Below are 13,850 nucleotides of genomic sequence, written 5' to 3'. Positions count from 1 at the left end.
ATGACTGCGTCTAATTAGGAATTTCCCACGCTTTCGTTACGGTTTCTCACGCTAGTGAAAGACGAGATGAAGATACGGTTTTTAGAGTTTCCCCCAAAACTTAAAACCGTCTTTTGACTCTTCTTCGTTCTTCACTCTAGATGTCTTGTTCTTCAATTCTTTGAGCTGTTTTGTTCTTCTCGCTTCTACCTTTGTGCTTCGATGGTCTTTCTTTGTCCATCACTTTCCCTGTTCGTTCTTTGCTCTTCGTTTGTAACCTTTTCCACTGTTTGTCCTTCGCTTTTCATTCGTTCTTCATTCCTTATTTCTTACCATCATGAAGATTTCCCCCTGGACTATACATCTAAGAAGAAATCGTCCTCGGAAGTTTTGCTCATTGCCTCTCGCGCTAAGATTTTCACTTTCCGTGGAAATTCTCGCGTGGTTTTTCTCTCCGGGATCCATTCTCAATGGTCCTCCTACATTTAGATACAATAATCTAATTAAACATTTGAAAGTGATAGGATCCGAAGCATCCAAATAATCGGAAGGATTTGGAGGATCTGGCAAACAGAAGGCCCTGAAGGATTTGAAGTATCTGAAGGATCTCAAGGATCGGAAGGATCTGAAGGATATGAAATCTCTGAAGGATATTAAGACTCTGAAGGATCCCACTCTCTCTCTTTCTTACTCATCCCTCTTCTTTCCTCTGCTTTCTCTACGTCTTATGGGTCATCTGCTCATTTGTCTCCTCTGCCCCCTCGACCTCCTCTGCTTTCTTTGTCTTCTCTGTCCCCTCTGGCTCCCCTTCTTCTTTTGCCTCGCCAGCTGCCATCCTCAGAATCATCGACTTCTTTTGCCACTTCCGCTTTTTGCAGCTTCGTGTGCTTCTTTTCCTTGCTCTGCTTCCCCTTCTTCTCTCCGCTCGTCTCTTTTTTCCTCCTGTTCTCCTTCTTCTCATAATTTTCTCTTCTCTGCTTCACCACTTACTAAATTTGACTTACTGAACTTTGGAACATCTCTTGTATACAATGTTCAATTTTTCAGGTTGTCTCAGAATTTTCTTCAAGTGAAGTCATTCGTTCAATACTCCTAAAATTGTGTAAAGCTTCCTTCCTGAATATTATCCGATTCGCCTTGCAGAGAGGGGCAGAAGGCAAAGAAAGGCAGATGGCGGCATAGAGGGGTAGATACATACAGACAAAGGATTTGAAGGATCTGTACGATCTGAGGGACCTGAAGGACCGGAAGATCTAAAGGATCCAAAGAATTCGACGAATCCGAAGAATCTGAAAAATTCGAAGAATCTGAAGAATCTGAAGAATCTGAAGCATCTGAAGAATCTGAAGAATCTGAAGAATCTGAAGAATCTGAAGAATCTGAAGAATCTGAAGAATCTGAAGAATCTGAAGAATCTGAAGAATCTGAAGAATCTTAAGAATCTGAAGAATCTGAAGAATCTGAAGAATCTGAAGAATCTGAAGAATCTGAAGAATCTGAAGAATCTGAAGAATCTGAAGAATCTGAAGAATCTGAAGAATCTGAAGAATCTGAAGAATCTGAAGAATCTGAAGAATCTGAAGAATCTGAAGAATCTGAAGAATCTGAAGAATCTGAAGAATCTGAAGAATCTGAAGAATCTGAAGAATATGAAGAATCTGAAGAATCTGAAGAATCTGAAGAATCTGAAGAATCTGAAGAATCTGAAGAATCTGAAGAATCTGAAGAATCTGAAGAATCTGAAGAATCTGAAGAATCTGAAGAAAGAATCTGAAGAATGAAGAATCTGAAGAATCTGAAGAATCTGAAGAATCTGAAGAATCTGAAGAATCTGAAGAATCTGAAGAATCTGAAGAATCTGAAGAAAGAATCTGAAGAATCTGAAGAATCTGAAGAATCTGAAGAATCTGAAGAATCTGAAGAATCTGAAGAATCTGAAGAATCTGAAGAATGTGAACAATGTGAACAATGTGAAGAATGTGAAGAATGTGAAAAATCTGAAAAATCTGAAGAATTTGAAGAATCTGAAGAATCTGAAGAATCTGAAGAATCTGAAGAATCTGAAGAATCTGAAGAATCTGAAGAATCTGAAGAATCTGAAGAATTTGAAGAATCGGAAGATTCTGAAGAATTTGAAGAATCGGAAGAATCTGAATAATCGAAAAATTTGAAGAATCTGAAAAATCTGATGAATCTGAAGAATCTGAAGAATCTGAAGAATCTAAAGAATCTGAAGAATCTGAAGAATCTGAAGAATCTGAAGAATCTGAAGAAGAAGAATCTGAAGAATCTGAAGAATCTGAAGAATCTGAAGAATCTGAAGAATCTGAAGAATCTGAAGAGTCTGAATAATCTGAACAAGGTTGAGAGCTCTTAAATTCTTGAAAAGGGCTTTTATAGCTGCCCGTTTCGAGGGAGAACACCCCCCTCTACCGCCAACGTATATGAATATATTATGACAGTGTAAGGTACCGGGGTCTAAGGGGTACGGAAAGGGTATACGGATAAGACACATAAGAGGTAAAACTTCCCTTTAAGGAATCAAATTAGGGTCGCAGAAAGATAAACGATAAGTCTATTGACAAGCACCAATTTTGCACCCTAGTGATAGAAAGGTCTCACTAAAAAAACCACAAGAAATTGCAAGCTTTATTGACATGTGCTCTTCCACACAAGATGTTTTCCTAATACCAGTTCCGCTATTAACTAACGATGTATCAGTATCATAGAATTACCACCTATACGCAGACGACTCGGAGTAGAAGCTCTCCTCACTTAAAAAATACTGAATTAAAGTCACAAAAACGCTGAAAGGTCCAAAGTCTGTTAACAAACTCTTCATCTTCTCCTAATAGTACTCGTAGTAGTAGTACCTAGTAGTATTGCACCTCGTTGTTCTTCTGTGATCCTATCACAGTACTTTTGAATGAAAGGCGTGTGACAAATTCTTCATGTCTGTGCTCCTGCTACGAAATTCTCATCAGGAGCACAGAATCTGTAAGAAAGCGTCCTGACTGTAGTTACTGCAAACATCTCATTGCTTTTCGGTTCTGTAATTTTGGTATGCTGCTTAAAGGAGGAGGCCGTAGATCATAGTACGTAAAAGGAGCTCGTTTTGTTTTCCTGATAAACACGTGTGTTAGGAGAACAGCACTCCTAAGAAGGTTGTTGGCATTTCCATTGTTCATTGTAGTCCTGATACTATAGTTTCAGCGTGTGCCTAATAACTCTGAAGTCGTTCTCTAATTGATGTGTTTCCGAGTGAAGCATAGCTGAAAAACCTGTTAGTTAACTGATGCACTTAATGAGCAATTAATTTAGGTAATTTTTCCTCAAAGTGGGTTACGCCATTAATGGTTCGTGGTTGAGTATTCCTGACAGCAGACACCGCCGATTTCAATTTGCGAAAAATGCGAACAAACGTGATCGCAAGCGGTAGGCGTCATAAACTTGCGATAAAAGCGCGGTGCTCTATGAATATTTGTTACAGTCGAGTTTTACGATTGACTAGACATAACAGCCGTGTCGTAAATTGGTTTCATTTTATACGAATCTTTTATTACGCATCCAGATGCTTTCACCAGCTTACATTAATGTGTGCACGTATCATTTCAATACCATAAGGGTCAAATTGGCTTTTAAATTTGAAAATTCACAAAGTTTCAATGTAGTGCCCTTCGCAACTTGTACACGATTACGCGTGCCAATTTTGACTCGTTTGGAACGAAGCAATGCCTCCCAGTTTTGTTTTAAGTGTTGCACTTCAGTTGCGATGAGCCCTTTTACCTTTCCTTTGAAGTGCGATCATAACACAGCGGCCAATTCGGTTGAATATTTCGGCGCCACGAGATGGAAACCTCGCTCTCGTTCTCCACAAATCGATACGTATTTACTTAATTAATTCTTTGTCCCAGTTTGTTTTTGGGGGTGGTAATTGTCTTGGATCCCCGCAACCCCTAAGACGCTTCGTTCGCCTTACGCAACTAAATCACGTGTTTACTGTAGCAAATATACAATGTTGCGAAGTTTACGTGCCGCTCTAGAATCGTAAATAAGCCGTAGGGGTGAGAAATGAGCGCTTAAATTAGGGAAGCATCCCTTCGCCGAGCGTTATAGCGAGGGCGGAACGCGGAGAGTTCAAAGATGCCGTTCTCATTTAGAGTGTCGGGACTCCTTAAAATGTTCCCGGTAAACATAATTTGGTTACATGTAACAACTGCAGCGACCGGGAAAGGGGGGGCGGTGTTAACCCCCTCAGGAGTCGAATTCTAAGCCTCAGAAAACCTTCGCAAACAGGTTCGTGCTCTCCTCAAAATCTACTAGAAAATCCAAATTTTGTCTTAATGACCGTAATTAATTAACCAATTTTCCACGTAATGAATATTAATTAATTCTTTGATTAATTATTTGATTGAATCGGCCATTCGTTTAGTCAATTATTTTATTTGGTTAGCTAAATTACGTTAAAAAAAGCTTACAAGAATGTAATTTTACTTAAATTAGGTGCCGTAAGTAAAATTAATTTCAATTAGTAACTAAAACAACATAGCTCTTTAGGTAATTACGTAAAATTAAATTAAATTAAATTAAAAATGAACTTTTTCATGGGTGACGTCCACAACTTCAAGAGAATTTCATTCAGTGTCTCTAAAGTCTTGAGCTTTCAGGATCTTGGGGTCCATTCTTTGAGTTTCGAGCCACGTTCTCTTCTTTGAGCCTTCGAGTTTGAACCCTTGAACTGTTGGGTGTTTAAGTGTTTGGGACTTTTAGACCTTGAATCTTTGAGCATGAGGTTTTGTGTTTTTTGGTTACTTGATGAGTTTTTGAGCGTTCGAGCTGTTGATTTCGAGCTCTTGAGTCTTCGACACTTTGAGCCATCGAGTTTTTACACTTCTGCACCTTCGAATATTTGAATCCAGCTTTTGGGCCTCTGAATTTCTAAGTCCTGACGCTTTAAGCCTTTGGGTATTTAGGAGACTTTGGGGCCTTGAGACCTTCGAGTCTTTGTGTTTCCTATTCACTCTGTATATAAACTTCTTAGCTCTCGAACCTTTGAGACTTTTTAAGTCTCCTTTGGGTCTTTGAGCTTTAGAGTCTTAGAAGTCCTTGAGTTTCAGAAACTACGCCTCAGTACCTCTGAGTCGCTGAACTATTGGGGTCTTTGGGTGTTTGGATCCTTGCGCCCTCTACCGTCGGGAGTCCGAATCTTACTGAATATTTGAGTCTCTAAGCCTCTGAGACACTGAGCTTTAGAATTCGCAATTTTTTGAATATTCGAACTCTAAACCGTGATTGAGCGTTCGAGATTTCGATTTTTGAAACTTTGAGCCTTCTGACCCTCGAATCTTAGCGTTTTTGAATTTTTGAGTACTTAGTCTATGGGCCTCTAACCTCCTGAGACATTGACTCTATGAAACTTTACGTCTCTGAGCTGATAAGTTTGAGTCCTGAGTTTTGAGCATCTGAATTTCTAAGCCTTTGGGTATTTGGGTTCACTAAGGTCATTGAGCCTTTGAGATCCTGAGATTTTAGAGATTTTAAACCCTGCTGATGTCTCGAAACCCTAGTCCATTGAGACATTCGAAACTTTGGGTTTTTATTACCCTGTATATAAGAAAAAGTGTTTCCTACTCACTCTGTATATACCCCTCGGTTGCCCGTTGAGCCTCTGAGACCTTGATCTATGGCTATGAGACAATAGGGCGAGAGATGAAGAAACGAGGAGTCACGAAGACGAGGGGATCAAGATACGAGAAGGGGAGGAAGAAGAGCGACGAAAAAAACAGACAACGAGAAAACGAAGACGGTGAAGCAGGGCGCGAGGAGAAAAAGGGGACTCGAAAGCGAGAAGGCAGGAGGATAAAGAAACGAGGAGACAACAAAGGAGACGATTAGACGCAGAAATAAATAATAATTCAAGAAGGCGAGGAGATGTGGAGGATATGAGGAAACGAGGAGACAAAAAAGCGTGGAAAGAAAATCGAAGAGGCGCAGAAGGGATGATGGAAGGAAAAGACGAAGAGAATACTAGTAGACGAAAAAAGTGGAGACGAAGAGGCGGGGATCCTACGAGCAAGAAAACCTGGACACGAGAAGGCTAAAAGATGAGGAGCATAGAATTCGAGACAACCATAACCAGATAACTATGGGACGAAAGGACGAGGAGGACGCAGAAACGAGGAGACCTACAAGCAGAGACAGAACAAGATGAGAAGATGACGATACTAGGAGTCTAGGACACGAAGAGGCAAGAAAATGAGGAGACGAAAAGGCGAGCAGACGTGAGATGAAGGGACAAAGTAAACTGAAGACAATGGGAAGAAAAATACAAAAAAGGCGTGAGGACGAGTAGGATCGACGGACTATAAGATATGGGAGGCTAGAAGATGAGATCACAAGACGGACATAAAAACAAAGGACGAGAAGACGAGGAGGCGGGAAAACTATAAGACGAAGATACGGAGAGACAAGGAGACGAAGAAACGAGAAGGACACAAGCAAGAAACAATGAAGACACATAAAGCAAGAAACCTAGTAAATGATTATACGAGATATTGAGTAAGGAGAGCGGTGAAGACACGAGGAGTCCAGAAGACGAGGGGATCAGGATACGAGGATCCGAGGAAATGAAAGAGGAAAAAAGATAAGGGAAAAAACGAGAAGACGATAGAACAATATCAAATTAACTTTTACTTTTTGAAATGATGAAATAATGTGATGAATGAACAACACGATGTGAATCCGACCTATAGATCATCACGTATCCAATTCAACATCGTTATTAACCCGACAACACTCAACATTCCTTTCCGTCGCCAGAACTGACAAAACACCTGCATCGCTTATCTCGCACGTGGCATTGTTTGTGGAAAAATCAATTAATTCTTGTCCGATAATCAATTTTTATCAACGCCTGACCAGATAAAACTTTAAACTCGCACGTAAACATGTTCTCTTAGCTACCCGTTCTAAATTTATCATACAAACCAGATACAATAAAAAACATTAAATTACGTTAACAAAACGTATTTTTACGGCTCGCTCTAATCTTCGTCACTGTTTCGAGCTAAACAAACGAGATGTTTGCTCGTAATGTAAAAGGTGACAAATTCCATCCTTTATAAATTGACCAATCAAGTTCGACATGGTTGAGATAATTGATGAACTTTTAATTAGCCGATTAAATGGCCTATTCATGGTTTGCTTTATGAATTAATAAATTTGCTGATCAATAAATTAATGTGAATAATCGACGTTCCCGCGATGGTTGACTCGTCGTGTTTCGATGCTTGAGATTAACTATTAAATTAATTGTTTAATTTGTACATTCATTAATCGACCCTTGGCGTAACCGAAATCTGCATTTGAAGGGTCTTTTTTGATGCTTAAGTAATTATCAAATAACTAATTGCCTGATTGGGTTCATAAGGACGCGTATTATTTGTTTGTTTGTTTTTGTGACGTTCGAAAACAACATGGACAACAAAATGATTGATTGGATTAGTAAATAATGAGGACAATTGATTTTATGCATACTCGATTAGTTATGACCATCGTTTAACAGCGCACCTCGTTGTTAAGCATTTCTAATTAAACGTCAAACGGCAAATTTGTTACATGCAAAAAAGGTGCTCAGCGTTTTCGGCGTAGGGCCCAAAATCAAATTAAGAAAAAAAAGAAGTTAACAGCATATAATATAGAGCTCTACGAAAGAGACGATGATCCTATATACCTGAAAACACAGATTAAACTTGGAAATAAACTAGAATAGTAGTACTGTAATTTCTAATAAATTTACGTTAAATAAATCTCTCAAATGAAGATCTCCAGTTAGAAATGAAATAAGATAAGCAAAGGAAAATGAGTACTCGATCACAAAGTAAATTTGAAGGAATACGAAAAATAGACAAAAATGCATAGTGTAAAGTTTGGTTAATTAATTTCGGTTGAAAACATGAATTGACATAATCTGATCGGATATAACTTTCTACAAGATGGCGCCTGGATGTCGTGAAGTTCCAAAATGCTATGAAGTATTTAGACCTCAATTTACAGGAATCGATTTATCGGCGGGGGTGCATTTAAACTGACCATTGAATCAGATCCATTGAAAAAACAGAGTATTCCACGGAGGCAAGAAGTTGGAGATCCAAGATGGCCGAAACGCCTGAAATAAACCTTGGACATACATAGAAAAATCTCATGTGAAAATCCTATCTGGGTCGTAGTTTAGATTCGAATAAACACAATAAAACTTAAAATACGAAATCTTCAAATTACTTACAGTTATCTCTAGTAAGATCAAACTGTCAAATCTTTCGTTCACAACAAAAAAAACGTTGTTTTTTCAGGGCACTATAAAAAATGAGTTGTATTTTTAGGGAAAATGTGATACTGAACCACTATTCGTGATACAACATTGTAAAGAGAAAAAAAGACGTAATGTCAAATCTCAAAATGGCGTCCTCTTGTCTCCTCGCTTTCCCATCTCCTCTTTTGCTCATCGTCTTCTCGTTTCCTCCCCTCTCCTTCTGGCGTCGTTGTCTTTTTGTCTCTCGTACTCCCTTTTACCTGTTATTTCACCTCGACATTCCTTCGTCTCATGGCCTCTTTGTGCTCTCTTTTTGCTTCTTAATCTCCTTGTATCTTCATCATTTTTTCGTCTACTCTTCTCGCCTTCTTATTTCCTCTTTTTCGTCTCCTCGACCCTTGGTTCCGTTTCGTTCTCGTTCCCTCATTATTTTGTCTCCTCGTTCTTTGTCTCTTTTTTGTGTTCCCTTCGCCACTCCTCGTCCTTTTTTTGTCCTATAGGCTCTTCGCTACGTTTTTCTTCGTTTATTTTCTTTATCACCTCGTTATCACGTCTTCTCGCCTTTTGGTCTCCTAGACTCCTAATGTCCTCATAGTCTCTTCGTCTCATCGTCATCTGGCTTTGGTGGTCTCGCTTCCTATGCTCCTCGTCCTCTTCTCCACTTCGCTCCTTCGCGTGGCCTTGTTTTCTTGTCTCATAGGATTCTCGCCTCTTCGTCTCTACTTTTTTTCGTCTCCTGGTCCCCGGTTCTTCTTTTCCTTCCGTCACCCCTTCTACGCCTGCTCGGTTTTCTTTCCGCGCTTGTTTGTCTCTTCATTTTCACGTCTTCTTGTTTGTTCCCACCTTCCCGTCTTCTCGTCCTCTGGTTTTATCGCCTTCTTTCGTCTCCTTGCGCCCCGCTTTCTTATAGCCCGTCGCTTTTACTCGTCCTCACGTCTTATCCTTTACTTCTTCTCGTTTCCTCGTCTCATAAGGCCCTCAACGTATTTTTCTTCCCGTTGTCTTCTCCCTCCATCTCACGCTCGCTCGCCTTTTCGTCTCCTCATTTTCTCCTCGTCTTCTAAACTCCTAGTATCGTCATCTCCTCATTTTGTTGTTTCATTGCTTGTATGTCTCCTCGTTTCTGCAACCTCTAAACCTCCTCTTCCTTTCGTCCCACAGTTCTCTGGTAATGGTTGTCTCGAATCCCGTGCTCCTCGCCTTTTAGTCTTCTCGTATCCTGGTTTTCTTACTCATAGGATCCTCGCCTCTTCGTCTCTATTTTTTTCGTCTCCTAGTACCATCTTCGTCTTTTCCTTCCCTCATCCCTTCTGCGTCTCTTCGATTTTCTTTCCACGCTGTTTTTTGTCTCCTCGTTTCCTCATTTTCACATCTCCTCTCTTTCTTGAATTTTTGTTTTCATCTTCTCGTCCTTTCATCTTATTCTTCTTTCTTGACATCTTTTCTGCGTCTAATCGTCTACTTTGTTGTCTTCTCGTTCCTTTATCCCCTCGCCTTGTTGCGCTTTCGAGTCCGCGAGCCAGTCCCCCTCTTCTCCTTGCGTCCTGGTTCCATCGTTTTCTGTTTTTTTCTTCGCTTTTCTTCTTCCCCTTCTCGTATCCTGATCCCCTCGACTTCGTAACTCTCCGCGTCTTCACCTCTCGGCCTATCGCCTCATAAAATCTCGTGTAGTCATTTATTTGGTTCCATGATGTCTCTTTATCGTCTCCTCCTAGTCTCCTCGTTTCTCCGTATTCTTGTTTTATAGTTTTCTCGCCTTCTCGTCTTTTCGTCCTCTGGTTTTATCGCCGTATCCCCGTTTTCTTGTAGTCCCTTCATTTTGTCGCTTGCTTCTCCTCGTTTCCTCGTCTCCTAAGGTCATCGACTCCTCTTTTAGTATTTATCTTTTCGTTGTCTTCGTTTTGTCTTCTCCCTCAGTCTCCTCCCCGTTTCCTACTCGTCTTCTTTTTCCCTCGATTCTTCATTCTTTCGCCTTCTCAACTTTTTGATTCCTCGTCTCCCTGTTTTCTCATTTTCCGGTCCTTTGGTTTCATAAAATCCCTTCTCCCCATTTACATGCATCCTCGCCTCCTTGTGTCACCGTCTTCTCGTTGGTATTCGTGTCTCTTCACTTCCTCGACTTCTGGTCTTTTTGCTTTCTCCTCGTCTGCGTCTCTTCTGGTCTTCTTGTCTAATGGTCTCGAAATTCCGATATGTCAAACATTATAAGACCCAAATGCTCAAAGTCTGAAAGGTCCAAAAACCGGAGAACCAGCATCCAAGTATTTAACACTCGACGGTTCAAACCCTCCAAGGCTCATGGCGTCTGAATATAAAAGGCTCAGAAGTCAACAATTCCAAGATAACTAGGTCCAAAGTTCGAGGTGCCAAAGGTCCAAAGATCTGAAGCTCAAAGGTGCAAAGGCGCGAAAACCCAACGGTTCATATGCGTACGGTCTCCAAAACGTGGCGACCCGAAGGCTCAAGGGATTTAAGGCTCGAAGATTTATATCATTCTTAAAGGTTCAGGGAAGTTGAGTAACACGTTTTTTAGTATATACGAGGCGAACAAGAAAAAATCGTATGTTCTGCAGGATTGGATGAATGGTAAAAAGCGATATGTCATGATTAGCGTAACAAATCTCAACGTCTCAGTGCCACAAAGTACCAAGATCTTAAGGCCCATATGATTCAAGTTATCCATGGATCAAGGTCTCAGAGTCTCAACGGTCCAACGACCCAATAACCCAAACACCCCTCGTACACGTCCACCATCTGCTAAATGACCATTGTAATATTGACTTAAAATTTCACAATTGGAGAGACTGGGTGGCGTCGATCCACGTCCGAGAATTCCAAAGAATTTATTACACAACTTTTGATTAAGCCTTAGACAAATTTTGGGAAAGAAAAGCTTACAAAGCTTGTTTGAACATATTACTCCTTACGCAGACGGTCGACAATTAAAATAAAAATTGTTCAAATTGCTTAGTATTTTGTTTCATGATAAATAATACAAATAATTCGGTCGTACCAGATTTGCGATACAGGGCGCACTTAACTCACACTCACACACAAACGCTGGCTTGATAAATAAAATGGCAAATGTTCGATGGCTGTTCTAACGGTGGATTTTTAAATAATTCGCCAATCAAAGACGAAACGTCCCCAAAATGAAACGCGCAATTCTTTGAAACACCTGCGTCTTCGTTATCATCACGTTATCACCTAATAATAAATGTTCTTATCGCAAACGACCAGATGTGTCTTACTTCTAACACCTTATCAAAATTGAGTAAATTACAAGATATAAAAATTAAACAAAAACAACACATTTACAAAATTTCTAAAAAGAAAAACAACACCAAGATACAAATTCCAATGAAACGAACTAACTCTCTGCATATTTCGTTAATGCTAGCCTTTCGTCGTGACCCGTAAAAAAGGGCTCCATAAAAAGTAAGCAAATCTCTAATCTGTTTTTTTCCCTCCCAGTCGAGACGATTGAGTGAATATTTTTCTCAATAGAACAGAGCCACCATTGTGAATGTGTGATTATTATTTCAATCCACTGAAATGGAAGTTCGCAACAATGACTTTATAATTAAATGTTCTGCAAGTCTAATTTAACTAACAAAAACGCTCTCTCTCTCCATCGCCGCCGCTTGTAACCCGTATCTACAAGTGCTCCCTCCTACAATTCACGTCAGAACTGTCAAGTTTGCAGAGCGGGATGTAGGTACGTCAATTACGTGCAGCAAATGAATCTTTTATCTGACGATTATTGCATTCAGCCCGCATCGCCTTTGTTAATTTAATGCGAGCTCGCGTCGACAGGCGTCTAAAAAGCTAACCTCAAATGCGATTATGGCCGTAAAGGGCGAGCGATCGGCTTTAACTGACGAATAAAACGCGAGTGCTCGAATACATGTTTGGCGGTTTCGGCTCATGAGGTGAACCATGATGCACGATGTGGGCCGCTTTTTCGAGGTCTCTAGAAGTACTCATCGCGTTCTTCGAGTATTACACGGCAAGGTACGAGAGATAAACTATTCAATCTCATTTTATGGCCGCTACGCAACGAAACTGTTCAGCGGAGAGTAAACTGAATGGCCCATTTACACCCCTCCTGTTTAAATAATCTCGTTCACATCGCATTCCCCTAACACACAACTTTCCTATCTCTAATTTTTGTCTTTGTTTTAGGTGAGTTGGAGTTTTCCAATTTTCGGACCGAAGGTGGCAGTGAGTAGCTGTAGTGTTAGTTTAATCCTAAAGTGAATACGAAATTAGCACGTTGTAGCGATCCCTAAAAGCGACATCACGTAGCGTCAAAGACATCGGCGATTTTCTAAGGGGGTGCGCAAGACAAATGTTGGGCTTAAAATTTCCCTCGACCAAAGCCGCCCGGGATTATACCTAAATCTAATAAACGTAACTAAGAGCACGTCCGTCCCTTGTAAATACACCAAATAAGAACTTAATCTACTCAAACCGTCACGCGTATCCGAAAAGAGAGCATAAGAGGGGCCCTAATCGATACACCTTAATTAGTTTTTTTATGTGCACAACTGGCCGCTGAGTCGTCGTGCGGCTGGCGACGAGGGAAAAATGAAAGACGCAAGTTTTAATCTTATCGCCCTCTCGCTTTGTATTTATTGTCACTTTGCAAGGTTTATGATCGAGTTTATGGAGCATTTTTTTCTATTTATGAGCTTCCATTTTTGTTAAGATGATTTAAACTGGGACAAGGTTGTGATAAAATGAAAGTGAAGTCAAGTTAAAGCCGTAAAGTTAACATAAATGTTCAATTTTTGATTTTTTTTTAAATCAAGCTGCGTAGTGCCCTTTCTAAACGCATCACATTCATTTTAAGAAAAAAAATTTATAGAATATCACAGTTGCAATGGAATATTTAAAAATTTTAGTACGAAGAATAAAATAAGATTTGAACTTGTACCTTGTGTCCACCTGAAGTCAAATCATTTGAAGCAAGCTTAAATCCTACTAAAACGAAGATTAATTCAAGGTTCGTGCTCTCTGTGACACTCAGACTGACTTAAATTACTGTCCACTAGCTTTTTATCTAAAAAAATCGAAAATGTACACGTTGTTACCGCACATATCCCAGACATATTTTTGTTCACGTTTACCATTAAGCGGTACATGTGGATATTTCTTTATGTTAAACAAATACAAATTCCAAATCTAGAATTGATTTGAATCAATAAATCCTTCCACAATTCTACTTCTCGGCAACAATTACAACAGAGAAATCTATGATTCTGGGCTCCTGATATCTTGAAAATTTTGGTGAGGTGAAATTTCCTGCTCTCTAATCGGATTGTAGGTGCATCAGGAGAATAAAAGTGAAAAAGGAGGCCGACGCGGACGTCGCACATTGAATTCTCCCGATACAAAATGTGACAGAAACATAATAAGAAAAAGTGTTTTCCCGAGAAATGTTGGTGCAGTCGATTTTTGGTAAAAAAGGAAGGTTATACACTGCCTTTTTTTGAGCCCCGAAAAAAAAATTGTCTCAGATCGACCGGGGAAAAAAATTTTCTTATAGGATGTGGCC

At 39.9% G+C, this 13,850-nt stretch overlaps 1 protein-coding gene across 1 annotated transcript; it reads left to right on the top strand.

Annotated features, from left to right (window-relative positions):
* Positions 1-5,626: 5,626 nt before the first annotated feature.
* LOC116160853 lies at positions 5,627-12,298 on the top strand. The gene is made up of 2 exons (XM_031473981.1): positions 5,627-12,008; positions 12,064-12,298. Exon 1 carries the CDS (start codon positions 8,930-8,932, stop codon positions 9,947-9,949), a length of 1,020 nt encoding a protein of 339 aa, XP_031329841.1. The 5' UTR covers positions 5,627-8,929; the 3' UTR covers positions 9,950-12,008; positions 12,064-12,298.
* The last annotated feature ends 1,552 nt before the right edge of the window (positions 12,299-13,850 follow it).

This window comes from Photinus pyralis, unplaced genomic scaffold (genome assembly GCF_008802855.1).
Source record: "Photinus pyralis isolate 1611_PpyrPB1 unplaced genomic scaffold, Ppyr1.3 Ppyr1.4_LG10, whole genome shotgun sequence".
NCBI classification, from domain to species: Eukaryota; Metazoa; Arthropoda; class Insecta; order Coleoptera; family Lampyridae; genus Photinus; species Photinus pyralis.
The sequence above is the reverse complement of the archived record's forward strand: the minus strand, read 5'-3'. Positions and strand labels throughout refer to the sequence as shown.

What these genes read in the sequence shown, in the direction of transcription:
- LOC116160853 (XM_031473981.1), top strand. Translation starts at nt 8,930, where the DNA reads ATGCTCCTCGTCCTCTTCTCCACTTCGCTCCTTCGCGTGGCCTTGTTT.